The 27,183-nt window shown below is 39.9% G+C and overlaps 1 protein-coding gene across 1 annotated transcript in view; it reads right to left on the reverse strand.

The window, feature by feature from the left end:
* The window catches only part of AOX1 (aldehyde oxidase 1), a 74,504-nt gene extending 53,649 nt beyond the window's left edge, over positions 1-20,855 (reverse strand). The window contains exons 1-12 of the mRNA XM_032234944.1: positions 20,802-20,855; positions 19,360-19,417; positions 18,824-18,920; positions 17,015-17,123; positions 15,165-15,291; positions 13,978-14,039; positions 12,966-13,037; positions 9,283-9,363; positions 5,763-5,907; positions 3,518-3,610; positions 1,900-2,051; positions 742-835 (exon numbers count right to left, since the gene is read on the reverse strand). Of these exons, the coding sequence (XP_032090835.1) occupies positions 742-835; positions 1,900-2,051; positions 3,518-3,610; positions 5,763-5,907; positions 9,283-9,363; positions 12,966-13,037; positions 13,978-14,039; positions 15,165-15,291; positions 17,015-17,123; positions 18,824-18,920; positions 19,360-19,417; positions 20,802-20,855 (1,144 nt within the window). The remainder of the gene's footprint in view (positions 1-741; positions 836-1,899; positions 2,052-3,517; positions 3,611-5,762; positions 5,908-9,282; positions 9,364-12,965; positions 13,038-13,977; positions 14,040-15,164; positions 15,292-17,014; positions 17,124-18,823; positions 18,921-19,359; positions 19,418-20,801) is intronic.
* Between the last annotated feature and the right edge of the window lie 6,328 nt (positions 20,856-27,183).

A 27,183-nucleotide genomic window follows, 5' to 3' on the forward strand; every position in this document is an offset into this window, starting at 1 on the left:
ATCTCTGATTCCCACCAACACTGTACCCACAGTTCTCTGTCCAAATCTATTGTATATGCCAGAGGTGGGTTCCTACCAGTTCGCACCTATTCGGTAGAACCGGTTCGTCAAATCTACCGAACCGGTTAGAAGAGGTTCCACCAGTGGACCCGGAAAGCAGGCCACACCTACAGAAGAGGGTCCAAAATTTTTTGAAACCCATCATTGGTATATGCCTACAGGAATGGAGATTCTTTGGGCAAAATTTGTTTGTTTATTATTTAACCATGTGTTCTGCAGTTTGGCCATCGTCCTACATTTTATCCTACTAGTGAAGAAAATATCACATCAATTGATGGCATAAAGAGAAGATTTCAAGGTTTTAAAAGTAAAGTACACTTCTTAAGTGCAAAGTCTCCCCTCCCCTTTCCTTCCCTCCCCTTCACTGTTTAGGAATTGCTGCTATTTGCAGCATCCGGGAAGGACTGAGATCAATTAATTATGCTTTAATTTATTGCTAGCATTTAAAATGTGAGAGGTCGTTAGTAGTATTTATAGTATTTATAATTGTAATATTTCCCCATAATCTTATGGGAATATACCAGTCTTCGCATATATCAGGGCGTCTCTAATTGTGCTGGGATTAGAACTTCAGAATTCACAGCTAAGTATGGATGTTGGCTTAACACAGATGGAGCACACAAGATTAGGCAGTCTAGTTTGCACACTGCATAAATATAAAATAGGATGCTTTTCATTTACCTTCTGATGCAAGATAGAGAATAGCTTTCCCAGCTGCCAGGACAGGGTTCAAATCCCAGGTGGATCCTCTGCTTACAATGTGTCCTCCTAAACACTAAGGAATAAGGCTTATTTGCTTCTTGTCCATATCTCTATACAGATTTGAAACACAATGATCAGAACGTAGAGATCTTTTTTATTCATAGAGTATCAAGTTAGTGAAATAACCTTGTTCAATAATAACAGCAATGTTAGCCTTGCTCAATAGTAACAGCAATTTTAGCCTTGTTGAATAATAACAGCAATTTTAGCCTTGTTCAATAATAATAGCAATTTTCAAATGTTGGCAGTAAAATTATCTGTATTCAGAAGTCAACCCACTGAATTCAGAGGGATCTGTTAATGTAAATGCCTCCTAAAGTATAGCTGAAAATTACTGCAACATATTCAATAAAAATTACCTCATTACTATTGTCTATAGATTATTTTTATTCACATTGTAACTTTTCCCATTATTTTTATTTAAGTAAATGCTTTGTAACATTCTCTTGTATATTGATAATTTAATAGGAGAGGCTGCTATGGGGATGAAAACTGTGATAATGGAGTTTTCACCCTTTACATAGTTCCATATAATATTGCAATGCAAATACAAAAAAAATTGTATTGTGATTTCACAATGCACATTTTATAATTTGAGGTTAGGAATAATTACAGTCTCTCATGAATTTCTGAATTGGATTGCATAGCTTGCCAATCAACGAATAACCCAAGAATTCTTCTTTAACTCTTAAAAGAAAAGACATTTTAAAAAATTACCATTAAAGTCTCAACTGCTAGATTGGGTTTTCTTGGTGGGCGCCAATAAGGACTTGTAAATCTCTAAGCTAGAAATCAGAACAACATGTGCATTGAATATGGGGTAGGCACATTCCTGCTAGTGGATTTTTTCCCATAGGTTGTGAAAGAAAAATATTACATAGACATTCCTCTTCTCACAATTGGCCTGCCACCTTTTCACTGGTAGGCAGGGGTCTATGGTAGATTGCTAGAAATAGGTGAATCCTGCTCTTATATTCTCCTGAGATGATAGGCTGGGGAATAGCTTGCAGAGACATGTACAGCTATTGAGATGAAGTGATATGCAAATTGGGAATGAAAATCAAGTAAAAAACCCACAGCCAGACTTCTGATCTGTTCTCCAGCCAGAGTCCTCAGTTGCTTCAAGAGGGTACAATAAATCTTGGTCTTCTCCGTTGGGAGCTCTGAGACAACGCTTAATAGGAAGTCTCTCAACTGGGCAAGGCGGGTGGCTGCTCCTATTAGTATGCCTAAAATCAAAGAATTTTCAAAGAACATGATTACTTAGGAAGATTAGAAACAATAACAGTAAGAATAACAATGCACAGGGTCAACTGAACTAGAGATAGATAGATAGGTAGGTAGGTAGGTAGGTAGGTAGGTAGGTAGATAGATAGATAGATAGATAGATAGATAGATAGATAGATAGATAGATAGATAGATAGATTTGCAGATTTGCAATCTCAGCATAATTGTGATCATAATTGTATGCCGTCATTATATTGGACGTGATGTGATATGCAGCCTTTACAACAGAATAACAAGTAAAGAACGAATATGAGAGAAAATGATGTTTACATAGGCAAGTAGCTACTCATATCGAGCCAGGGTGGGCATGCCTTGTCCACAGCAGAGGAAAATGAAGGCAGAGATCAGATGGGGATGGCAGGCCACTGGGGCACATAAATTATCAGGGGCATTGGGGGCGTTGTACTGCAGCGCTGTGATAGCTGACCATGGGGTGAGACTTGAGGTGGCACTCCTCGACAGTGCCAGGAACACTACAGTGGAAGTAATGGCCAGGGTATGAGGGTAGCCGAAGTGGCGCAGTGGTTAGGGTGCAGTACTGCAGGCCACTTCAGCTGACTGTTATCTGCAGTTCAGCGGTTCTAATCTCACCGGCTCAGGGTTGACTCAGCCTTCCATCTTTCTGAGGTGGGTGAAATGAGGACCCGGACTGTGGGGGTGATATGCTGACTCTGTAAACCGCTTAGAGAGGGCTGAAAGCCCTATGAAGCGGTATATAAGTCTAACTGCTATTGCTATTGCTATAGCCAGCTGAAACTGCAGAAGGCAGTTTGAAGTCTTTACTGCAGATGCTACCAGCACCACTAAGGAGTGCTACTTTGCAGAGATGGGGGATGGGTGAATACAAGGGGAATTGAAACGCTCCTGTGGTCATAAGTGCAAGCGGGCAGCTAAGCACCAGAATTTTGATCAAGTGACCACAGGAGAATTACAGCCGCTGTGACTCTGGAGACCAGGCCATTCATTCAGCACCACCATAACTTTGAATGTCCACTGAATGAACAGTCATTAAGCAAACACCACCTGTGCATTTTAAGCCTTTCTTTATTCGAAAAGACTTTCTGCAGTTCTTTGGCACAGAGCTTGCTGATTATTGCCGTTTGTGCATGCGAGACAATGTTTAGAGACTGCCACATTTAACAACCATTCCTAATTACAATGGGGATGAAAAACTAACATAACCAATCCTCACTTTTACAACCTTTGCAGATCTGTAAAATTTTAAAAAGCTGAAGTAATGTCATAAACCAAGTCATGATTTCACTCAGCGACCACCTTACTTAACAATCAAGTTACCAGTTCCAATTATGGTCACTGAGAACTAGTTGTGAAAATTATGTTTTGTTGCTCCAATTCCTTTTGCCCCTTATTTAAAATGGACACTGTATGTCCCACAACAGAGGCGTACCGTTCTCTTCAATGCTGGTGACATGCAGTTCTGGAACCCTTACAGGATGGAGGAAAAGGGGATAATAAACATCCAGAAGTTTCCTATCAAGTGCTAATGGGGAGAAAATAAGAATCAGAGGTCAGAAACAGAATGCAAAACCAAATCTTGGGTAGCAGAAGCAGTCTATGCAAATGTTTACTGTGCAGAATAGCTGCCTGATGAACCTGGAATGAGTTCTGGGACAACCAGAAGTAACATACGTATATACTCGAGTATAGGCCGACCCGAATATAAGCCGAGGCACCTAATTTTACCACAAAAAACTGGAAAAGTTATTGACTCGAGTATAAGCCTAGGGTGGGAAATGCAGCAGCTACCGGTAAATTTCAAAAATAAAAATAGATACCAATAATGTTTTTGAATATTTATTTCAAAGAAAAACAGTAAACTAGCGGTGTATTCAATGAAATACTTCACTCACCTCATGATGCTGATGTCCCGCTGTGATGATGATGTCCCGTGCAGGCGCGGGAGCGATGTCCCGCCTCCTATGACACACGGCACAGTGATTCCTATCATTGGATCACTGTACCAGAGGAGGCGGGACATCGCTATGTGGCTGCTTGCCATAACAAGGAGGAGGTGGGACATCGTTGCAGAGCGGCAGGAGGGGGAGGAAGGGGAATCGTAAGACAGCCCTGCATTACATTAGAACGTGAGGAGGGGGGATGGTGCGGTGCGCGCTGCGCGGCAAACTGACACAGAGGGAGGGGAAACTCACAGGGGCACTGGGCCATTCACGAGTGTCACCCAGCGGCATGGCCCCGCCCCTTTTTCTCCTCCATTTCGGGCAATTTTTTCACTGACTCGAGTATAAGCCGAGGCAGCTTTTTTCAGCCCAAAAAGTGGGCTGAAAAACTCGGCTTATACTTGAGTATATACGGTATATGGGCAGATAAACTTTTGAGAGAAAAGTAGTGAGCATGTAAGTACATAATGAGCCTGAAGCTATTCAAGCTGTTCTTTTGTTCTGCTGAACTTGAAAACACAACTGCCACCATCATGTCTACTTCTATCCCCACGGAGGTAATTTAGACAGCTAGAGGAGGGTCCATGCAACCTATGTGGAACCCTGAGCTAGGCTGCTTTCATGTAGATTTATCATCTGGCAAAGTAAGGGAATGACATTTTTAATGATCTCCTTCAATTAAAAAGAATTAATTCATTAAAAATAATATTAAAAACCCCTGATGTTTCTATTGTAAAAACAATCAAAAGCAAAACTTTCACAGCCTGCCCATTTTTTTTTTGCACCAGGGAGTTTTGGGCTGGTTTTATAAACAAAGCGCATTCAAATTACATTCCCTCCTTGTTCCCTGTTGTGGTACAGCTCTTTCTGTTAGTTGATTCTCCTGCTCGTTGAAGTCTATACCTGGTAAATTGCCTTTAAAAAGGTGTGTGGGAAGTTATCATCCAGCTCTCTCCCAGAAAAATGAAATATCCTAGGAAATATTGAAAAGGCAGAATATTTCTCTGGATGTGAGGAGAAAGAGACGTGTTTTGAAAGACAGAATAGTTGCCTGTAGCTTCCTGCCCATCCCCACTGTTAATGGGCCATTGAGAAGGCCAGACTAGTCCCTTTTACATAATAAAGACTTCCCCACTGCAGCTGCAGGGGGAAGGAATGTTGGAACTTTACTCAACTGACCACATGGCATCTGAGAACTCAACCAAACCTGGATTCAAAACACAGCCTAGAGAGTAGCCCCTGCATGGCCCCATGGGAGTCTGACAACCAATCAGAATACATTTCTTACACAGGAACAGGAAACAGAGAGGTGGGACTGAACAGGTTATAAAAAGCCTAGCAAGCCCCTTCTTCACCCCTTCTCTTCTCCACCAACATTGAAGCATGTGACCACCTTTTCTGTTCAGGGCTCAAGCCATGTGGTCCTGGCCACCAATAAACCATCTTTCCAAGCAGCCTCCATGTCTCCAGTGTCTTTTCCCCCACTTGGAGCCGAACCCAGAAGGACATTTCTTTCATCAGGTAGCTGGTATGTTTTGTATCAGCTCAATGCACCAACAACTACTGTTTCCTATTACTGCAATGGTGTATCCATACCACCCACATATGCATGTACAGGAAAGGGTATTCCGCAACTTCTCAGTGAATGAGTTCAACAGTTTGCTTTATGCTTCTTCCGTCATGTCACATTTCCTCATGTCTGACCATGTGACATATGGGGTTCTATCTACTTACCTACACATGTATTTCCTACAACAAGAGGTGCTTGGGGGTAGGTAGCCTTCAGCTGGAGAAGTTCTTTTAGAGATGCAGGAGAAATCCACGTTGTCCTTTTCCCCTTGAAAACCAGAGTTTTCTCCCTGATCTCTCCAGCCATTCTCTGTGAGGAAAGGCAACACTGATGGAGACTGTACATACTCTTAATATTATTCAATTAGTGGCCTTTTTCACAGAACAGAATCTCCTCCAGAGCATCTACTGCTTCTGTGTCTCTTCTGCGGCCGTGACATATCCAAATGAGTTGCTGCTTGATGGGGGCATGAATTAATAGACACAGCAGGAACTATACGTACAACTCAGTCTAATAGCATTCATTCATGTTCATGGTTCTTACTGCAGGAGAGCTATATTTCTTTTGCATTAACATGGGAATCATGTGCCATAAGCTACCCACGCAACTGTTTTAAGACAAGTGGCATTTTGTGTGTGAGAATTTCAGGTTTGTTTTTCAAAGGGGATTTAAATAATATCTGTGCAACTGGGACATTTGTTATCTTGTGGAATGAACTCCCCGCAGGGATTCGGACCCTCACCTCTCTCCAGGCCTTCCGAAAAGCCGTCAAAACCTGGCTTTGCCGGCAGGCCTGGGGGTGATGAGTTCCCTCCCCTCTCGACATGTATGGTTGTGCGACTGTTGTCTACTTTTATTATTTGTATTTTGTCTTTTATGTTCCCCCCTTTTTCCCCCCTTGAATTGTTCGCTGCCCTGAGTCCTCCCGGAGAAGGGCGGCATACAAATAATAAAATACAAATACAAATCTTGCATTGACAGCTTGGTCACCATGTCAGCCCAACAACTTTTTAGTTTCTGCATTCTATTAAAACTGTAGCTTTAGACTATGCTTTATTTTTAAAGGCTGATAAAAGCCACTTATACTACTGCAGACGGGACAGAGATTTACAAATAAAAATTGGCCATTTTCAATGTGCACTTGTATGGCTGCTCTATGACAAATATTCCCCCTTTTTTTTTAAACAAAAAGAAATCACTCTGAATGTCTCATCTGCTAACTCCTTCTGGCCTGCTCACATTTAAAGGGAGGAAAAATGGGATAGATACTGCATTGAAAGTTCTACAGATTTAAAATTGCTTTTAGCAACTAGCCATAAAATGTTAGCAGTTAGTAATGACTGAAAAAAAAAAACAAAATCTGGAAACATAAGGAATGTAGGTGCCAAAAAAGATGCCATAAAAATGGAAAAGAAAAGTACTGAATTGAGAGAATGCAATTATAATCAGCAGAGTGGGCCAAAACCGGAAACAAATGCTGCTGTACCATACTATGGAGTTCCATCTATAGACGGGATGGTGAACCTATGGCACGCATGCCATAGGTGGCACGCGGAGCCATTTGTCAGGGCACGCGAGGCGCTGGCCAGCTGAGTTCACCCTTTTTTAAAGCCATTTTTTGCCCTCCCCAGGTTCCAGAGGCTTTATAGGAGCCCAGGGAGGGCAAAAAGAGCCTCCTATCCCTGGAGGCCCTCCGGAGGCTTCATGAACTTCCCTGAAGCCTCCAGAGTGCAAAAAAACCGGCCCTATGGGCAAACCGGAAGTGTGGGAACGGACTTCCGGTTTGCTTGGAGGGTTGTTTTGAGCGCTCCGGAGGCTTCAGGGAAGCCTCCTGAAGGTCCCTGAAGCCTCCAGAGGGCCTACGGTGGGGCGGGGGAGGCTTTTTTCTCCCTCTTCAGGCTCCTATGAAGCCTCTGGAGCCTGGGGAGGGCGAAAAAAACATGCAAAAAATTGGGGGTCACACCTGTAGTGCTTCCCCCACTTATGGCACGCGAGCCAAAAAAGGTTCACCATCGCTGACCTATAGCATCTCAAGTCAATAGGCTGCAATACAGGAAATCTTGTAAAAGACTATAAAACTTTACAAACTGGATAATGGAACTCCAAATGCCCAGTTAAGAATTGAGACCGTGACCCGTCAAAAGCGCGGAGGACAAAATCGCGCTCGACGAAAGCACGCATGTGACGTCATCACAGCGCGACGAAAAAAATTAAAAATTGAAATAAAATTAAAATTAAAGCAAGCCGATTCACATAAAGGTAAGGGTTAGGTTTAGGTTTAGGGTTAGGTTAAGGGTTAGGGTTAGGTTTAGAGCGTTAGCGTTAGGTTTAGCGTTAGGTTTAGCGTTACGTTAACGGTTAGGTTTAGGGTTAGATTTAGGGTTAGGTTAAGGGTTAGGTTTAGGGTTAGGTTTAGGGTTAGGTTTGGGGGGGTTAGGGTAAGGTTTTAGCTTTATTTTTACATTTTTCGATCACAGCGTGATGTTTTCGTCGTGCTGTGATGACATCAAATGCGCGCTTTCGTCGAGCGCGATTTTGTCCTCCGCGATTTTGTGGTGGAACCATTGAGACAGGCATGCCTCAAATTCAGGAAAGAGCCTGGAAGATAATGATCATTTATTGGCTTAAAATGCATTTCTTTCCAGAGGGACTGTCCTCACTAGTGTTGACTGACAATTTCCCCTCCCCCTGGAAACAGGCAATTGATCACAAGCTGGGTTCTTATGGGTTCCCACCATCATTCTTAATGTCCCTAGGCTTTGATCAAGCAAATCAAGTAGTAATCAATAGAACGAGGGACATGGAGTTCCAAGAAGAACTAAATAGGTTGCCTCTCCTCAGTAGGGACAGAATCAAACAGGGTGTGTGGGAATCGGCAAGATATCTAAATGACCTGATCTCTCCAAAACAAAGAATAGCTTTCTTCAGAGCCAGATTTAACATTCTTCCTTCAGCACTCCTCCAGGGCAGGTATAAGAGAACACCTATAGCAGAACGGGTTTGTATATGTGGTAAAGGAGAAGTGGAAGATAATTAACATGTACTATTACACTGCGAGCTATACAGAGCTTGTAGGTCTGCACATATTCTCCCCTTATTAGAGAGATTGCCAGGGAGGGCAGACCATTTTTATCTAGGCTTTCTCCTCCAGGACACTAACCCGGTTACCACGTATGCAGTGGCAAAGTTCTGTGCGGCTACAATGTCCATAAGAAAAAAATTGCCTACAGAAGTATAGTTGTCATCTGGTTCCAATTATAGCAATATAGCAATAGCAGTTAGACTTATATACCGCTTCATAGGGCTTTCAGCCCTCTCTAAGCGGTTTACAGAGTCAGCATATTGCCCCCAACAACAATCCGGGTCCTCATTTTACCCACCTCGGAAGGATGGAAGGCTGAGTCAACCCTGAGCCGGTGAGATTTGAACAGCCGAACTGCAGTCAGCTGAAGTAGCCTGCAGTGCTGCATTTAACCACTGCGCCACCTCGGCTCTTATCTGGACATACCTTTAACAATCTTTGGACCATTATGTTGTTATCCACTTTTAATGTCAATACTTTTTAATTATATTTTAATGTTAGTATTTTTTTAAATAGTGTAAAGACTAATATATATTGCTGGTCTTTGACTGTAATAAAGATCTTACTTACTTACAAACTAGATAAAAAGATTGATCTCCTACCATTAGTTCAGGAGGAAATATGTAATCCTGGGTTGGATCCCCGGGATAGAATTTTTCTGGTTTACATAGGCCTGAACAGATCTAAAAGAAAAGTAATATCATATTATACCATGCCAGGCCATGCCATACAATACCAAGATTAAAAGTGGACGGGTAATTTACAAGAGTGGTTATTTGAATGGGGTAATGCTAAGCCACTTTAGTTGACTCCCTTGTATACCAATGGAACAGAAAATCCCAATTAATGCTTGAGACAGGAATGCTCGCAATCTCAGTAAGGGCTTGGAGGAAGATGATAAACTACTGGCTGGAAATCTTTTCAGTTGGATTGACCCTTTGAGTTTTAACAGATAATCCCCCCCCTCCCGGCCGGAAACAGGCCATACAGGAGAAACCGGTATCATACAGACATTATATTCCATTCCTCATTCATTTAGGATATGGGCAAACCAAATATCTGTTCCCTCAGAAAGTAAAGGATATGGAATTTCAGGTTAAAGTTAATAGGTTGCCCGAGATGGTACAAATTGGATAGAGCAAATAAGCGCACCTGGGAACTGGCAGTATGTCTATACAAAATAACTTCCCCCAGGGTGAGACAGTATTTTTCAAAGGCAAGCATAAAGTCTTATCAGCTGCACTGCTGCAAGGCAGATACTCCAAAACCCCATTAACCGAGCATTGCCTGCCCAAAGTGGGGACAAAAGATCAAAACCATTTCACGTACATTACTATAAAGATATTTCTCTACGTAGTAGGCTGAATTGTTATTATCCTTCTCATCTTCTCATCTTTCCTACTATCGTCTCCTATTGGTATCTATGATTTATCACTTGTTATATTTTACGATGGATTATTGTAACTATGGTCTATGACCTATCATTTTGGGGTTTGCGTGTGCACTAAGAGCTTATGCACTGGACACAAATTCCTTGTGTGTCCTGTCACACTTGTCCAATAAAGAATTCTATTCTACATTGTAAACTCTGTAGGAATATCTGATCTGCTTACATTCTCCACCTCCTATGTACATTTTCAAGAAGACCCAACTGTTTCTAAGTGAATCTTCATCTAGAAATACCTGTGCAGTAGTCAAATTCTATTTTGCCACAATGAAAATAAGGCCTAGGGGAATGATTGCTTCGGTATTATTTATCACTTTAGATTTAACACATATTAGCTATCTTGTTGTAGATACATACATACATACATGCATACGTGCATTTATACATTATAGTAGGGTGTCACATTTGTAGGTATTATTTTACATTTATTATGCTAGTAATTAATTATTGCATTTTATTTTAGTGTTGTTTTTAAATTTTCTGGTCCTTGACTAAATAAATTATTATAATTAGGTGGAAATGAGGCTCTGATGGAAGTAGTTTATTGGGGACGGTGGCTATCGAGACAAGGCCAGTGAAAGGACTTTCTGTGCTCCTCAGATGAGCATTGGTAGAATACAGAAACAATCCTGTACCAATAATGTAAGAGTTCTTTAAGAGTAGAAAATGTTCTCTGCGAACCAGGTCATCCCCTGAAGAGGAGAATATGTAAACACAACAACGGATAGAGTGGATGGAGGGAGGAGTAGAAGGAAAAATAGGAAGGAGAGGAGAAAGGAGAGGAATAGGAGAAAGGGAAAGGCAGAGGAAGAATGGGAGGGAATGTAAGAGTAGGAAAGAGGGGAGGAATGGGAAGAAGAGGGGAAGGGTAAAGGGGAGGAAGGGGAAAGAGAGAAGGGAAAGGAGAGGAGGAAGGAAGGAGAGAAGAAAGAAAAGAAAGGGGGTAGGAAGGAGGTAGGGAAGGAGGGAGGGAAGCAAGGAGGGAAGGAAGGAGGGAAGGAAGGAGAGAAGGAGAGAAGAAAGGAGGGAATGTAGGAGAGAAGGAAGGGGGAAGGAAGGAGGAAAGGAAGGGGGAAAGGAAGGAGAGAAGGAGAGAAGAAAGGAGGGAAGGAAGGAAGGAGGGAAGGAAGGAGAGAAGGAGAGAAGGAGGGAAGGGGGAAGGAGGGAGGGAAGGAAGGAGGGAAGGAAGGAGAGTAGGAGAGAAGAAACGAGGGAAGGAAAGAGGGAGGGAGGGAAGAAGAAGTAGGACCATTGTAAGATAAGATGGATCTATGGGATGGTAAGAAAGCAATCTTCAAGTATATTGTCAACTGTAGGGAAAAATTGTTATAAATACATATTATTAATAACAGTTATGAGATCATATAATTGTGAATGTATATATGAAATTGATAAAATAAAATTAAAAAAAAAAGAAAAAAAAAGAAAAAAAAGAAAATGTTCTCTGCCAACTTTTCTAAAGGAACTGAGAAAACAACAACAGGTTTTCTGTTTAATCTCTTTAGAGTACATTAATTCTTTTTAAAAAAATAAAAAGGCAGGCACTGTTCACAGAACGGAATCCTGCTGGCCACGCTCAATTTTCTTGTTCCAGATTAAGTATCGGAACCAATTAACACCTGGATATTTATGCAGGTGTTAGGCAAAGATCTTCCTCTGCTGTATTATTGAAAGGTGTGGTGAACATTTTTTAATTTACGTGAAAAACCCCCAGGGCAATTTAATTTAAACATTGTTACATTTGAGTCCTGTCAAAGAGTTAATCAACAAATTATACAAATCACAATACCATCCTTGTCAGAACTTGTCTCAGCACAAAACAGCTTTGGACGACAAAATGTTCAGACAATCTTTGGAAATAATTCCATTAAACTAGAGAATTACAAAACCCCTGCATCATGCATCTTTTACAGCTGGTGAGATTTCACTTGACTAGTGAAGCAAACTAGTCTCCTCTTCCCTCTAAGAATTATATTATTAATATTATTAGATTTCATTTAAAATTAAATTACTTCTAAATATGGGTAGAAAATTGCTATTCCATCTTCTGAAATAGCAATGCATGGATATAGAAATATATCAACTCTTGATTCTGCAATCCCATGTCTATTTATGTGAAAATAAACTTCACTGAACACTTCTGATTCAACAGGGAAAGGATTCAGATACCATTGGATCAAGGATTTGGCAATTTCCAATCATTTTTCATAGCAACCATAGGTAAGTCTATGAGATGTGGACTGCAACTGCAGATGACTAATAAATGCAAGAATAGCTAGGAAAAAACTAACTTGCTGACATTTGGATGTTAGGAAACAATCCCTGTGACTTATTTATGTCAGATATTAGGATGCCAGGACAAAGAGCTGTGAACTAGCACAGATGCCAATTGTCAGCAGGGTAAAATCTAATAAGGTTAGTAAATGTCAAAACCTGAAAAGGGAAGGATATATTTTCCACTCCAAATAATGTAAATACTGTCAAACACTGTGCACTTTGTACATGTTTAGAGGCTAATTCAAAATCTAGTGCAGTCATTAACAACTTTTTATGTCCCCTATTAATTAAGTAGGCTGTAATTAATGTAGCGGTTCTTCACACACACACACACACACACACACACACACACACACACACACTACAAGCCATTTCCAAGGTAGAGAGTATCAGATAAAAGAGACCTCATCGTAAGATTGGGAGTCTAGACATTCCTATAAGATTGATATATACCACCCAAAATAAATCCTTTGGGACTTGCATCGTGAGCTCATTCATGAAAGGACAAAAATCATAAATGCTGTAGCCTACCTTTCCTCTTCTTAATGATGGATCTTCTGCATAAGTCTCTTTCTCTTTACTCTCCTCTTTTTCCATGCAACATTTCCCACTCCCTGCCAATGGGCAGCATTCCTAAGAAAAAAAATTCATTCCATGATATTCAGGAATATTGTGATAACACTGGAAAGAAAGCTAAGAGGGGGTTACTTATTATTGTTTTCAATTATTTTATTGCTGTATATATCTTTGTGGCAGAGGTGGGTTCCTACCAGTTCGCACCTATTCGGTAGAACCGGTTTGTCAAATCTACCGAACCGGTTAGAAGAGGTTCCATCAGTGGACCCGGAAAGCAGGCCACACCTACAGAAGAGGTTCCAAAATTTTTTGAAACCCACCATTGCTTTGTGGCCTTCACAAAACAATCACTTCTTCTATCCACTTTTGCAATAGAGCAGCATTTTCTTAAAGCATTTTCTTAAATTCTTAAATATTTTCTTAAAGAAAATATATACAAAATGTTTTATCGTTGGCATTTATCACCAACAAGATTGGCTAAAATGTACCCAAACGTGACGCCGACCTGCTGGAAGTGTAAAAAAAGTACAAGGGACTTATTATCACATATGGTGGACCTGCCCGGAAACACAAAAATATTGGACAAAAATTTGGAAATGGGTGCAAGAAATTACAGGATACAAAATACAAACCCGAAATCTTTCTGCTGGGAATAATCAAAGGGAAATATACAAAGAAAATTAAGTACATATTAACACATCTGCTAACTACAGCTAGAATAGCATTTGCCCAATGCTGGAAACAAAATAATACCCCCTCAGACGAATTAGTGATAAAAAAAACCTTTGGATTGTGCAGAGATGGACAAATTAACACTGGAATTAAAAGATAAGGAAGAGTCGGAATATTATGAAATTTGGAACAATTGGTACAAATGGCTGCAAAACAGGAACAAAATTAATTAAGCCAAAAAAAAGAAAAGAAAAAAAAAAGATTTTTTTCCATTAATGGGCACTTTCAGCAAGATCAATGCATTGATCATCCATTGTTTTCTTACCGAAGAAAAAGCACTAAAGCTGTCCAGTATAGGTCTGTATCCAGTACAACGACACAAATTACCTGGAAGTAACGATCAAACACAATAAATTTATTTCAGCGATCAATATGCATTTTGTATCCTCCTTTTAATGCCCGTGCCTCACTTGGGCAGGTTAACCATAATTATAATCAACATAAAGTTTACGTAATTTACAAAAGAAACAATTTTTATAAAAAAAACTACTTCGTAAGAGCAAACCAAAGCAGGAAGAAATATCTTCAAATAAACTTTTATTCAGAGCATAGAAAGAATGCAGCAGTTTTTCTTCCTAATAGTTCTCTGCAGGCATGGGATTGTTCTCCATGGTGGAAGTGCTTCCCCTCTGATCAAATCTTTGCTCCCTTCAATAAAATAAATCTGTAGGTTAAGATTGTTCCCATAAACAAATAGAATGCTAAAGGATACACAAAGAAGGTAGCCTTAACCATAACTTAATGTGATTACTTTATATATATTAATTTATTAAATTTAATCATACATTAATTGGTGTATATGTTTTGTGCCATTTGTACTTTAAAAATATTTTAAAATACTTAAGGCCAACTGGAGCCAGGACCTGGGTAGAAGGTTTAGTCATTGGTTATTCCCACTTTATATTTTATATGTTTAAAAATACAAGCGGAAAGTAGAGAAGAGAAATATTGGAGGTATTTGGTAGCAGAACCAAGAAAAAACTGTTTGGGAGGCAAATACTTAGATACACACAGGTATCCTCGACTTGTGATCACAATTGAGCCCAAAATTCTCCTGGTAAATGAGACAGTTGTTAAATGAATTTTGCCCCATTTTACAACCTTTATTCCCACAGTTGTTAAGTTACTAACATGGTGGCTAAGTGAATCTGGCTTCCCCGTTGATTTTGTTGTCAGAAGGTTGCAAAAGATGATTTACCTGACCCTGGGACACTGCAACCGTCATAAATATGAGTCAGTTGCCAATTACATGAATTTTGATCATGTGACTATAGGGATGCTGCAACAGTCATAAATGTGAAAAACAGGAATAAGTCACTGTTTTGAGTGCTTTGAATTGACACTAAACAAACTGTTATAAGTTGAGGAGTACCTGTAAAAATAGCCGCTTCTTTTGGTGTATGACTAAATTGATAACAAACAGAGAAAGAAAAATGATTTTTGGGAGCCTACCATCCAAAGATGAAACAATCTGCTCCATGCTGGGTTCAGGATGATTTCTCAGGAGGGAATACATAGACATCACCATCCCAGGAGTACAGAAGCCACACTGAGAGCCAAAACACTTTGCCAGCCTTTCCTGGAATCAAAATATCTAAATTTATGATCCACAGGAAAATATTATCTTGTAGATATATTTATTACTATTTTTTCATAGCCTGGACATGAATTAACTATTGTTGCAATGATTTATTCATGAAATATTATTCTTATGACTTTATTATTCAAACTCTATATTGTGGTTACAGATTTCTCCGCTAGTTATTACAAAAAGCAATTAAGGATCAACTTTTACTTTTTTAAAAGAGAAAATGATGTTGTATATAAAACATGTCTAAACTGAGGCTACAGAAATTGTCACAACTGTTCTTTCTCCTCTGCTGCAGACACTGCATGAATCTTGAGCAAAAGCTGCATTGCAAGGGCTGATGCCTGTACAAATTTTCACCACATGCAGTACAACTGCAAAAGCAATGCTACACTTGTTTTTCACTGCCTTAGACTATAGACTGCAGTGCAAGACTTAAGAAGAAATCTTCCTAATTGTTTTATCTCTGTATTACAAAGCTCCTACATGTCCACATTTTTTTATGCAGGAACTTGACAATTTGCCATATTTTTACTATCACAATAAATGGAAATGTTTCTAAACATGGAGATCTCACCGTAAAGGACCCATGGCAATAGAGATCAGACAAGTGCATTATCATTTCAAAATGCCACATGAAAATTCAGTTACATGAACGCGATGGCGCAGTGGTTAGAGTGCAGCACTGCAGTCTACTTCTGCTGATCACTGGCTGCCAGCAGTTTGGCAGATCGAATCCCACCAGGCTCAAGGTTGACTCAGCCTCCCATCCTTCTGAGGTGGGTAAAATGAGGAGCCAGATTGTTGGGGGCAATAGGCTGATTGTGTAAACTGCTTAGGGCTCTAAAGCACTATGAAGCTGTATATAAGTCTATGTGCTATTGCTATTGCTACAACTCTTGAAAGAATCTGTCATAAACCTGATCCTACATTGCAAGGCGTATTGCAGGGGGGAAACGGACGGACTTCCCTTCTCAGGTAAATGTGGGTCACAGCTAGGGAAGCAGATACCTTGGCACATATATCAGTGGAAGGGAAGGAATCTGTGATGCGACCACAACAGCCAGATAAGGAGTACAAAGCAAAAGAAATACTTAGTGAGATGGGAGCTAAAGAAGTTGGGAACGGAAAACTGTTAGGAGTTATTCTTCAATTCAGATCAGAGGTGGGTTCCTACCAGTTCGCACCTATTCGGTAGAACCGGTTCGTCAAATCTACCAAACCGGTTAGAAGAGGTTCCACCAGTGGACCCGGAAAGCAGGCCACACCTACAGAAGAGGTTCCAAAATTTTTTGAAACCCACCACTGCCCCTCGCCAGACAGACTGACACACACAGAAAGAGAAAGAGAAAGAAAGGAAGAAATAAATAAATAAAAAAAGAAAAAAGAAAGAGAGAGAGAGAGATGAAAGAAAAAAGAAAAAAGGGACAGAAAGACAAAAGGAAGGAGAGAGAGAGAGAGAGGGAGAGAGAGAGAAAGAAAGAAAGAAAACACATGGCCGGCAAGCCACTCCCACCAGGTCACATGGCCGGCAAGCCACTCCCACAAAGGAGGCCACACCCACAGAGTAGGTTCCAACATTTTTTGAAACCCACCACTGATTCAGATGGTATGAAATAGAGAAAAACTATAGATTCAAATTCTCAATTCAATTATGAAAGAAGCACTGTAAGTCATACCTTAACTAGTTTAACCGCTTATCTATTATTCTTACCTGTATAGGATTAAGTTTGGTCTTTGTGGTTCCCACTCCTTCTACAGTGGTTACGGCAGCACCATGGATGGAGCATAATGGAAGTAGACAAGAGTTGGCTGGATAATGACTTTGGGATGTAAAGGAGCGTATCCACATGCATAACCATTAAATTGTTACAGATGATCTCCACACCATCTATGGGGCCTCAGCATTTCATAGCCCTCCAGAGAAATCCCACTATTGGGCCACAACCTTGGAATAATATTTTCTATGTCTTGAGACAAAGTGGATGCAAATTTACATTAAATATCCATGTGTTAACTTTAACTTTAATGGTATTTGTATGCCGCCCACTCCCTAGGGACTCTGGGCGGCTCACAACGAATAAAAACAACAAATAAAAACATTTAAAACATATAAAATTACAAAATTAAAATCAACACAGCATCCATTTCATCAAATGGGGCTGGAATACTCAACAGCCCCAGGCCTGCCGGAACAGCCAGGTCTTAGTCGCTTTACGGAAGGCCGGGAGGGTGGTGAGGGTCCGGATCTCAGCAGGAAGCTCGTTCCACAAGGCCGCCTTGTGTTGATTTTCATTAGAGATATAACAGAATTCAAAAATAATTCCTGTGATGTAAATTGAAATAAAAAGCTGTGAGAAGGAAGCCTGTGTGCTTGGTGGTTCCCTACAAAACTCCTCTTTTCTTGTTTTCTTTTTTTTTTTTACACTTTCTTGCTTTGAAACCAAAATTGGACCAGACAGCCATGAGGAAAACATTAGAATAGCAGAGAGAGTATCAAATAGATTGACGTAAACGGTGCATTCCCTCAATCACGAGAATCCAATTACAAATCGTTACTTTGCTAACGATTCAAAAGAATTGCAGCCAAGGAAAGTGCTACAGAGATCCACAAGCATCCCATCACCTTATATAATAAGGAAAGTGGAGAGGGGCAGTGAATATCTTCTTTTTTCTTTATTATTTTCTTTCCCTCGCTGTAAGCCGCCCGGAGTCCTCCGGGATTGGGCGGCCTATAAAAAAAATTAAACTTGAAACTTGAAACTTTTGAAGCACTGTAGCTTGAACGGGTGTTTATTGTTTTAACTGAAACTTGACATCATTAAACCCATGTGGGCCCACTGCAGAGGTGGGTTCCTACCAGTTCGCACCTATTCGGTAGAACCGGTTCGTCAAATCTACTGAACTGGTTAGAAGAGGTTCCACCAGTGGACCCGGAAAGCAGGCCACACCTACAGAAGAGGTTCCAAACTTTTTTGAAACCCACCCCTGGTCCTTGGATATGATTATTCTACACTATCATGCTCCTATTTATAAAACTCAGTGCCTCTGTGAAAGGTAAGGATGACTACTGCGTTTGTGGTGCAATCAGAACATTGCGTGTGTTGAAGTTGTTTTAACGCAAACCAAAGATGCCTTTTAAAAAACAAGTTGACATCCTATTCTTATGCATGCCAGTGCTGTGTGTGAGGTAATTTAAGGTCGTTCTGACAAGTGTCGTCGGCATCTTCATATCCGGTCACATGAGCAGCAAGCCACTCCCATCTGGTCACATGGGTGGCAAGCCACTCCCACAAAGGAGGCCACACCCACAGAGTAAGTTCGAACAATTTTTGAAACCCATCACTGGCTCACTGAGATTCCAACCATTTTACTACTCTGTTTTGGGTATTCTTGACTGACAGAATTATTCTTTTTCTATCTGTATTTCCACAATTCTTTGGGGGGAAAGCAACATCAGAGGGTTTCCTTCATTTTGCAAAATCTTTAGACAGAATCCCCTTCCCCCCTTTCTGAAGGATACTGTATCTTGTTGGTTTCAGGATTATAGGTTGATATCATCACAGTGCAGGCTCCACAGCCTCCAATTCCACAGCCATATTTAGTTCCGGTCAGGTGGACTGATACAGTCATATTGTTAAGGGAAAAAAACAAAACACCGATTCCCATCTAAGACTGCATATTTTGCCAAAACAATTTCCCCATTACTTTCAATTTCCATAGGGAGCAAGTTGGAAAAAAATAAATACAGGTAGTCCTTAACTTACAGCCACAATTGGGACCAGAATGACAATTGTTAAGCAAGGCAGTCCTTAAGTAAGTCATGTCTGATTTTACAACTTTTTTTTTGCCACAGTTATGAAGCAAATCAGTGCAATTTTTAAGGGAATTGTGTGTTGGTTCAGCACATCTGGTTTGACTTTGCTTGTCAGAATAAATACAAACCAAAAGGCTCTGTTTTCCTAGGAAACTGAGGTTTACTTCGGTTACAGGAAAACGATCCTGCATTTTGCATGATCAACAGAATTTGTTATGTAACGCTGTAAAGAAAATGGATACGTTCCTTTCTCAGGTAATTAAGCAAGTATTCTTCAGGATCAGGATAACTGTCTGTCACCTGCATTGAAAGAAGATTTAACCTTTATAAGGATATAATGCACTTTTCCCCAAGAGGCTTAATGTTGCTTTTAAGAGTTGAAATTAATACCACATGTTTTTTCTTTCCTCTTACTTAGGCTTAGCATTACAGGCTTACAAATCTCTTAGCAGGTTTGAATTAATTCAACTGAGACTTGAGTCATCTGTTAGAAGGACAATGCAAAGTTGTTTGGACTGCAGACATTCAGGTACAATAAGACCATTAGGATAAGAAGGGGAAAGGTGGGACATGGCATAAGCCATAAGAAAAATCATAGCAAATCAAAATATAAGAAATAGACCTTATTTCCTTTCGTCTTCCCTCTCTCCTTTCCTTCCTTCCCTCTTCCTTCCCTTCCTCAGCATAGCTCTATTTACATTTTACTCTCTATGCAATGCATGAAACATTCTTTTCAGTATTGATGTGTTGAACAAACAAGCAAAGTTCTATTAAAAGATTTCTATTCTGTCATAAGTACAACTTCACTGTACATATAGGTTTATAGTCATTTATGATATGAAAACTATTTTATTTTTTGCCTCTCCTTAAAAGGTAAAAGTTCCCCCTCACACAGGTGGTTTCCTGGGCATTTCTTTTATATTTTAATACCCTGCTTTGTGCTTTTATCACACTGTATTAGAATTATAAAAATATAAAAAAGCAAAAATGTGGTTCACTTCAGACTTAAGGGATGGGAACATTGAAAGTTCCATATTTTAAACCTCTCCCTCAAAATTTTCTAGTTGAAAATTCATAAAATATATTTCTGGATGCCTTCTTGTTTTTTGCATGTGTCATACAAACTAAAGTTCCTCTTGAGAATATCAATTTGTAGTAAATCTGGCAAAAAGCTACTTAACATATTTGTAAATTGATGCTATAAATATAAAACTGCATAATTATCAGTTTTAAATAGAAAAAAGAAATATTATCTGATTTATTTCTTAACAACTTCAGATGATTGGTTAGCAATGTCTTAATTAGCTTAGTCTTGGCTAATCTTTACATTAATTACAATGATAAAATAATAGTTACACAACATAACAAAATCATTTCTGTAACAGTTCAGTTTATTTACTTGGTTTAAGAGCACTGTATTCCTGTCCTAAGGCTGCATTCAAATACTTGGGAGAATAATTTTACAAGTCAATAAATATGTTGCAATAATGTAGTTTTATTTCTGTGTAGACAATTACTATTGCACGTACACAAATCTGTCCCTTGTACTATAAAGATATAATATATTTCAAGTCAGAATGAATCACTGCAGTGTCAGGAATAATATAGTATCATAAGGCATTCCTCCCCTTCCTGATTTTTTTTAAAAAGAGTATATGTTCTGTTAGAGAAAAGAAATCCTTACCTTCCTTCCATTCACAAAAAATACAAGTTCATCTGATGGTTGAGGACAAGCCATTTTGCAACTGAAAAGTACACTTTAAGAACTATCAGGAATGATGTGGTAAAGAATGAAGGATTTTGCAGTGGCAGTCAATTTCTAAAAACTAAGCAACAAATGAAATAAGGACGAGGGAGGAGCCTGAATAGAATTATTCAAAATCTCCTTGGAAGGTTGTGTTTCTTCACCTCCAAGCATAGATGGATTTATTTAGTTGGAAGAATTTAACACTATTTAGATGTAAATCAAGTTAATTTAAAAACTGCTGCACTAGGTTAAGTTTAGAGTTCAAGAATTGGCAAAGAAAACACTATCTGGATTTTCCCCTTAGAGGAACCTCTACTCATTTATTCCTATTTCACTCTAGAAGGTAGGGAATTTTAGGAAGAGAAACATCCAGTAAAATGATGGGAGAATGAGGGGGATGTGCAAAAAGTAAGAGATGAAAAAAACCCTCTCTTTTCTCTGCTGGAAATTCTGCTAGATCACAGCTTGATGAAATGGCCCTCATGACTGAGTTGGAATCATCTGTTTAGTAAGCATGGCGTTTTCCCAGTGCTTTAACTGGGAGAAATGATGCACCAGAGGGAAAAACCTTTTGAACCAAGGTACCTCAAGTGGGTTAATTTACAGAATGCATCCAAAATCCAGGACTCGGGACTCCCGTAGAACTGAAATTTGGCAAATTTTTATAAAACATAAACTTTTAACATAAAACCCTTCGTGACATAATACAAAATGCTCCAAACCATTTCCTCTGCTGATGTTTGATTATGCTAAATAGTTCAACACAAACTATTTTCAAGGCAATACATATCTGAATGCATCCCAACTTTTCCAGTGAAGGCAGTATATTAGAAGCTCGGTGACTGCTGAAGTCATTGAGAAATCTGATAAAGAAATCTCTCTGAAAATATGACCACGAGTTACAGTTTTTAATTTGTATTTGTATTTATTAATGCTTATAGGCCGTCCTTTTCCCTGCGGGGACTCAGGGCGGCTTACATAAAATAAGGGGGGGGGGGGAATATACAGACAATAGACACAACAATACATAGAAGTAAAATAGTAAGCAACGTTCATTCATCATTCGGGTGGGGACAGTTATCTTTGTCCCCAGGCCTGACAGGCTAGCCAGGTCTTAAGGGCTGTGCGGAAGGTCTGGATGGTGGTGAGGGTACGAATCTCCACGGGGAGATCGTTCCAAAGGGTCGGAGCTACTACTGAAAAGGCTCTCCTCCGTGTAGTTGCCAGTCGGCACTGACTGGCAGATGGAACTCGGAGGAGGCCTAATCTATGTGATCTAATTGGTCGCAGGGAGGTAATTGGCAGGAGGCGGTCTCTCAAGTACGCAGACCCACTACCATGAAGGGCTTTATGAGTGATAAGTAGCACCTTGAAGCGCACCCGGAGATCGACAGGCAGCCAGCGCAGCTCGCGGAGGATAGGTGTTATGTGGGCGAACCGAGGTGCACCCACAATCACTCGCGCGGCTGCGTTCTGGACTAGCTGAAGTCGCCGGATGCTCTTCAAGGGCAGCCCCATGTAAAGCACATTGCAGTACTCCAGCCTAGAGGTCACAAGGGCCCGAGTGACTGTTGTGAGGGCCTCCTGGTTCAGGTAGGGTCGCAACTGGCGCACCAGTTTTTTAAAATACTTTGCTAAAAAGCCTATTTCATATAGTACAAAGTACTTAGGAAGTTAAAACCCAGCCTTCTCCCAGAAAAAATGAAATATCCTAGGAAATATGGAAAAGGCAGAATATTTCCCTGGATGTGAAAAGGAAGAAACATGTTTTAAAGAGAGAATAGCTCCCTGCAGCTTCCTGCCCCCACACCCCTTTGTCAATGAGCCATTAAAGCCCGAACTAGTCCACTTTATAATTATAAAGGTAGTATCAGCTTTCCACATGGCATTTGAGAACTCAACCAAACTTGGAATTCAAAACACAGCCTAGAGCAGTGTTTCTCAACCTTAGCAACTTGAAGATGTCTGGACTTCAACTCCCAGAATTCCCCAGCCAGCGAATGCTGGCTGGGGAATTCTGGGAGTTGAAGTCCGGACATCTTCAAGTTGCCAAGGTTGAGAAACACTGGCCTAGAGAGTTGCCCCTGCATAGCCCCATGGGAGTCTGACAACCAATCAGAATACAAGCTCAAGATCAAAGGCCAGAGAGGGCATAAAACCAGGGACTCAGCTTATCTTCCTTCCTTCTCTTCTTCTCCACCAACATTGAAGCATGTGATCACCTTTTTCTGTTCTGGGCTCAAGGCACGTGGTCCTGTCCACCATTAAAACCATCTTTCCAAGCAGCCTCCATGTCTCCAGTGTCTTCTTCCCCACTTGGAGCCGAACCCAGAAGGACATTTCTTTCAACAGTGCAATATTTATTTCATTTAGGTATAGGATTATGGTATATGCTAACATAACCATTAAAATCAAAGATCAATTGTACACTTTTTTTCTTTCTTTATAACATTTTTAGACTTCCTGGGTTTCAAAGGCGTCTAAGCAATGTGCAGTGCAAGAATATAAATTATGAATTACGAATTACTATACAGTATATAATATAAAACAGGCATAAAAACCTTAGCTCTGAAAATTCCATGATCAATTCAAAAGTCAGTCTGCAAAAATTGCTGTTATTACTGGATGGAAAGCTATGGAAATACAAGTCACCATTGCCTGGAAGCAAGTTGTTGCAAAGGAGGGATACGTCAGTGAGACTGTTCCGTTTCATCCCTTCTTCCTGTTATACCTTGAGACACTCCTTTGTCATCCATTCTGCATGAGAAAAAGTTACTTGCAAAAGGCTGTCTATTAGATAGCCAGGCCTCTAGCTGTACATGAATGTATAAATATTGAGCAGTATATGAATTGCCCTTTGAAATAATTGATAACCAATGTTGTCACATAACTCTTTGGGTAGGTGTGGCGGTCACCCATGGCCCAGTGCATAACAGGGCATGCGCAGCCACGCTGAACCACACAGGAAAAAACAAGTCCCAAAAGATAAAACATCCTGACCAGGATATGACCATATATAGACAGAACTTCCCTGAGCAGTAGATTAGCAATTGTAGTTTGACAGGCTGTTTTTAATCACATGCTGATTGCTCCTCCTGCCTTTGTCCTATCTCAATAAAAGGGGCTACCAGACCCCAATCTGGGTCGCCTCATCCCGAGGAAGTTCGTGTCTGTGTCTTTTCTCAACATTGGCCTCATGAGGCGAACCACGGGTACTTCGCAAACCAATGATGTTTCTGCGCTAATATTTGCAGCCTATTAAGCATGCAAACCAGGGCTTTTGGGGCCGGCCGAAGCTTCCAATGGTCTTCAAATGCATATAGCAAAAACACAGAAATCTAGTTATGAGATAACAATGCATCCTGTTCCAAGTAAAGGTCTCATACAGGGGTCCCCAACCCAGGAGTCCGTGGACTGGCACCAATCCATGCCATGCCAGAAATCACACCATGCAAACAGCGAAGCCTCATCTGCGGGATGCAGGCAGCACATGAAACCACACCTCCTCTGGTCCGCGTAAAAACCTCTCTCCATTGAACTGGTCCCTGGTGCCCAAAAGGTTGGGGGATGCTGCTCTAATAGGCAGTCCAGAGTTGGGCCATAGGTGCCTGGCCACAGATTCTACCTGTCCATCAGGAGCTGTGAGTTCAGAAGAGCCCCACGTTGTGGCTCTTCTTTTTCTGGTGAAGAATAATCTACATAGCTGAGAATCAAAGTTGATATTATCATGGTGTCAGTAGCCATAAAAGGTTTCAGCCACTCTGTTTTGCTTGGGTTCCTTCCAATTCAAGTGTGGGCAGTTTCCACACACCGCAATAACTTTTTTAAATACATTTTTATTTTTATTACACAGACAACACATACATACAACAATAAAATAGAAAAACAACAACAAAAAAAGCATCATCACATACAGCATGTCGTTTGGTTACAGGTGTTTTAACATCCATATTCTCGAATAATATTTACCATCACAGATTTTTCATCTAGTATAACTAAATGCCTCGCTTTCATTGTACAGTATATGTAGTATTATTTTTCCCCCCAATAAATCATAGTTCCCTTACATTCTTGATTATCTATTTGATAACAGTATACCTTTATATAATCCCCATGTGAAAGAAAATATTTTTTTTAACCAACCATTTATATTTATATATCACTATTTTCCATTATACATAATTCTACCAATCAACTATCAGGTATGCTTATGTTCATTGTTATCCTTGTACCTCATACCTTCAAACAGAAATCTTATTCCTTCATTTTTCAACACAATATTCTAAATAGTCGCTACATATATATATACCAATTTTTAATTATTCCCTTATTAAAATTATTTATCAACAACAAGATATCATTGTAATATGTTCTTAAGGTTATGCATTATATACACTGCAACAACTTTTATTGGCTTTCCCATTCAGCTCAGGGTGACATTATAGAGATGGATATCACATGCATATTGATAAAAGCTCCTCCTGAACAGATGGGTCAGTTCTTCTTGCTCTTTCATGTAGATGTTCAATGGGACTGGAGACATGACCAAGAACTGGAAATAATTGATTTCTATGAGGAAATATTATATCATATGATCTTCATGAACAGGTTGCAGGAGATGGAGGTTCCTGTATCACTAAAAACAAAAGTATATCTGGCATTTCATACCTGTGGGAGTTTTAGCTCTTTTTGCATGGGAGAATAGCAGTTATTCCCATGGATGTTTGTACAACCCATGAGGAAGGACGTTGGACACTATGATGCAAGTCCTGGCTTCCATGATTCTTGTATCCTGGTACGGAACTCACTTGAATCTTCTTAGTGGAGTCTTATGATTACCATAGGTCATAATTTTAAATTAAAAAATGCTTTCTGAAGAGGAAAGAATTAAGTTCTCACTTCTCCTCTCTTGATTTACTGTAGGTTTAGTAATCTCATTTTGTAAAAGAGGGGGAGAACATAGTGAAACTCACTGGAGAAAATACCTGACTCTGCGCTACATATATTTGACCCCAAGGAATTTCAGGCAATAGAAAAACAAGTTTCAGCTGGCCTTACTTCTGATGCTGTGGGTGCCACATTGTTTTTATTGGAATTATATGTACACTTGCAAGACCTGTAAGATTTGTTCTTTAATCTGAAAGAACAGCACATTTCCGTAACGTATCTCAAAGCAAACAATCTTCACGAATATCACCATGATATTCTGGAGAAAGAAGAGTAACTCGATAACTTCTAACATTTTTGGCTAGAAAGATTTCTTGAGTTTCACTTCTTGGATTCTTGGGATTTTGTTGGGTCTCAGTGAGGTGGTGATGCTGACTCCTTTAAGCAACCCATTTGAAAGTTGTCTCTAAAGTTGATACTTAGAAAACTGACTTTTATTTATTATTTTTCTGTAAACTTGAAACAATTCTTTGCAGAAAAGAGGCACTTACTACTGAGAGATTTCTTCTGTCCCAATATTAAACCTTCCTTAGCTCATGTTCTATGCACAATAAGAGCATTTTCTCCATCATTTCTACAGCTGGGTTACTGATGCACATGGTTATCTTGGCAGACAAAGACAGTGCATGATGGCACTATGGATTCTAGTAGCGTTCTTCACAATTACGTTGCACATAGTAGATTCAATCAGATTAAAAACATATGCTAGAGATGAGAAGGTTTTACAAGCTTCAGTGTGACATAGTACAACCAATTTCATTTCTAGTGTTAGAGATGTCCTTTTCTTTTGGGGTAGGAGGGTTGAACAAGATGTTGATTGCTGGTTTGTCCCTACAGTAATTGAAGTAACCACCAAGATGAATTCCAGTTTGTGGCAGTAAATTCCAGTTAACTCTGCTCCATGGCTGTGAAAAGGAATAGGAATATATGTTCTTCAAAGAAGGTATAATATAGTACTACAATTTGGTTCAGACTGCTTAAGTAGCTGGTTAAATATGGGAATCACAATGTTTATTAGGATCGCTTCTGATTTGAAGATTCACATCAAACTGGAAACTTGAATTAGGTCAATTTGATATTAACAATTCATTTTTCCAATTTGATTTGGAAAAAGAAAATGTAGGACAAGTGGTGGGATTCAATTTTTTTTACTACCTGTTCCGTGGGCGTGGCTTGATGGGTATGGTAGGGGAAGGATACTGTAAAATCTCCATTCCCTCCACACTAAAGGGGAAGGTTACTGCAAAAAAAGAGCCGAGGTGGCACAGTGGTTAGGGTGCAGTACTGCAGGCCACTTCAGCTGACTGTTATCTGCAGTTCAGCGGTTCTAATCTCACCGGCTCAAGGTTGACTCAGCCTTCCATCCTTCCAA

Source organism: Thamnophis elegans, chromosome 1, assembly GCF_009769535.1.
Source record: "Thamnophis elegans isolate rThaEle1 chromosome 1, rThaEle1.pri, whole genome shotgun sequence".
Lineage (NCBI taxonomy): Eukaryota > Metazoa > Chordata > Lepidosauria > Squamata > Colubridae > Thamnophis > Thamnophis elegans.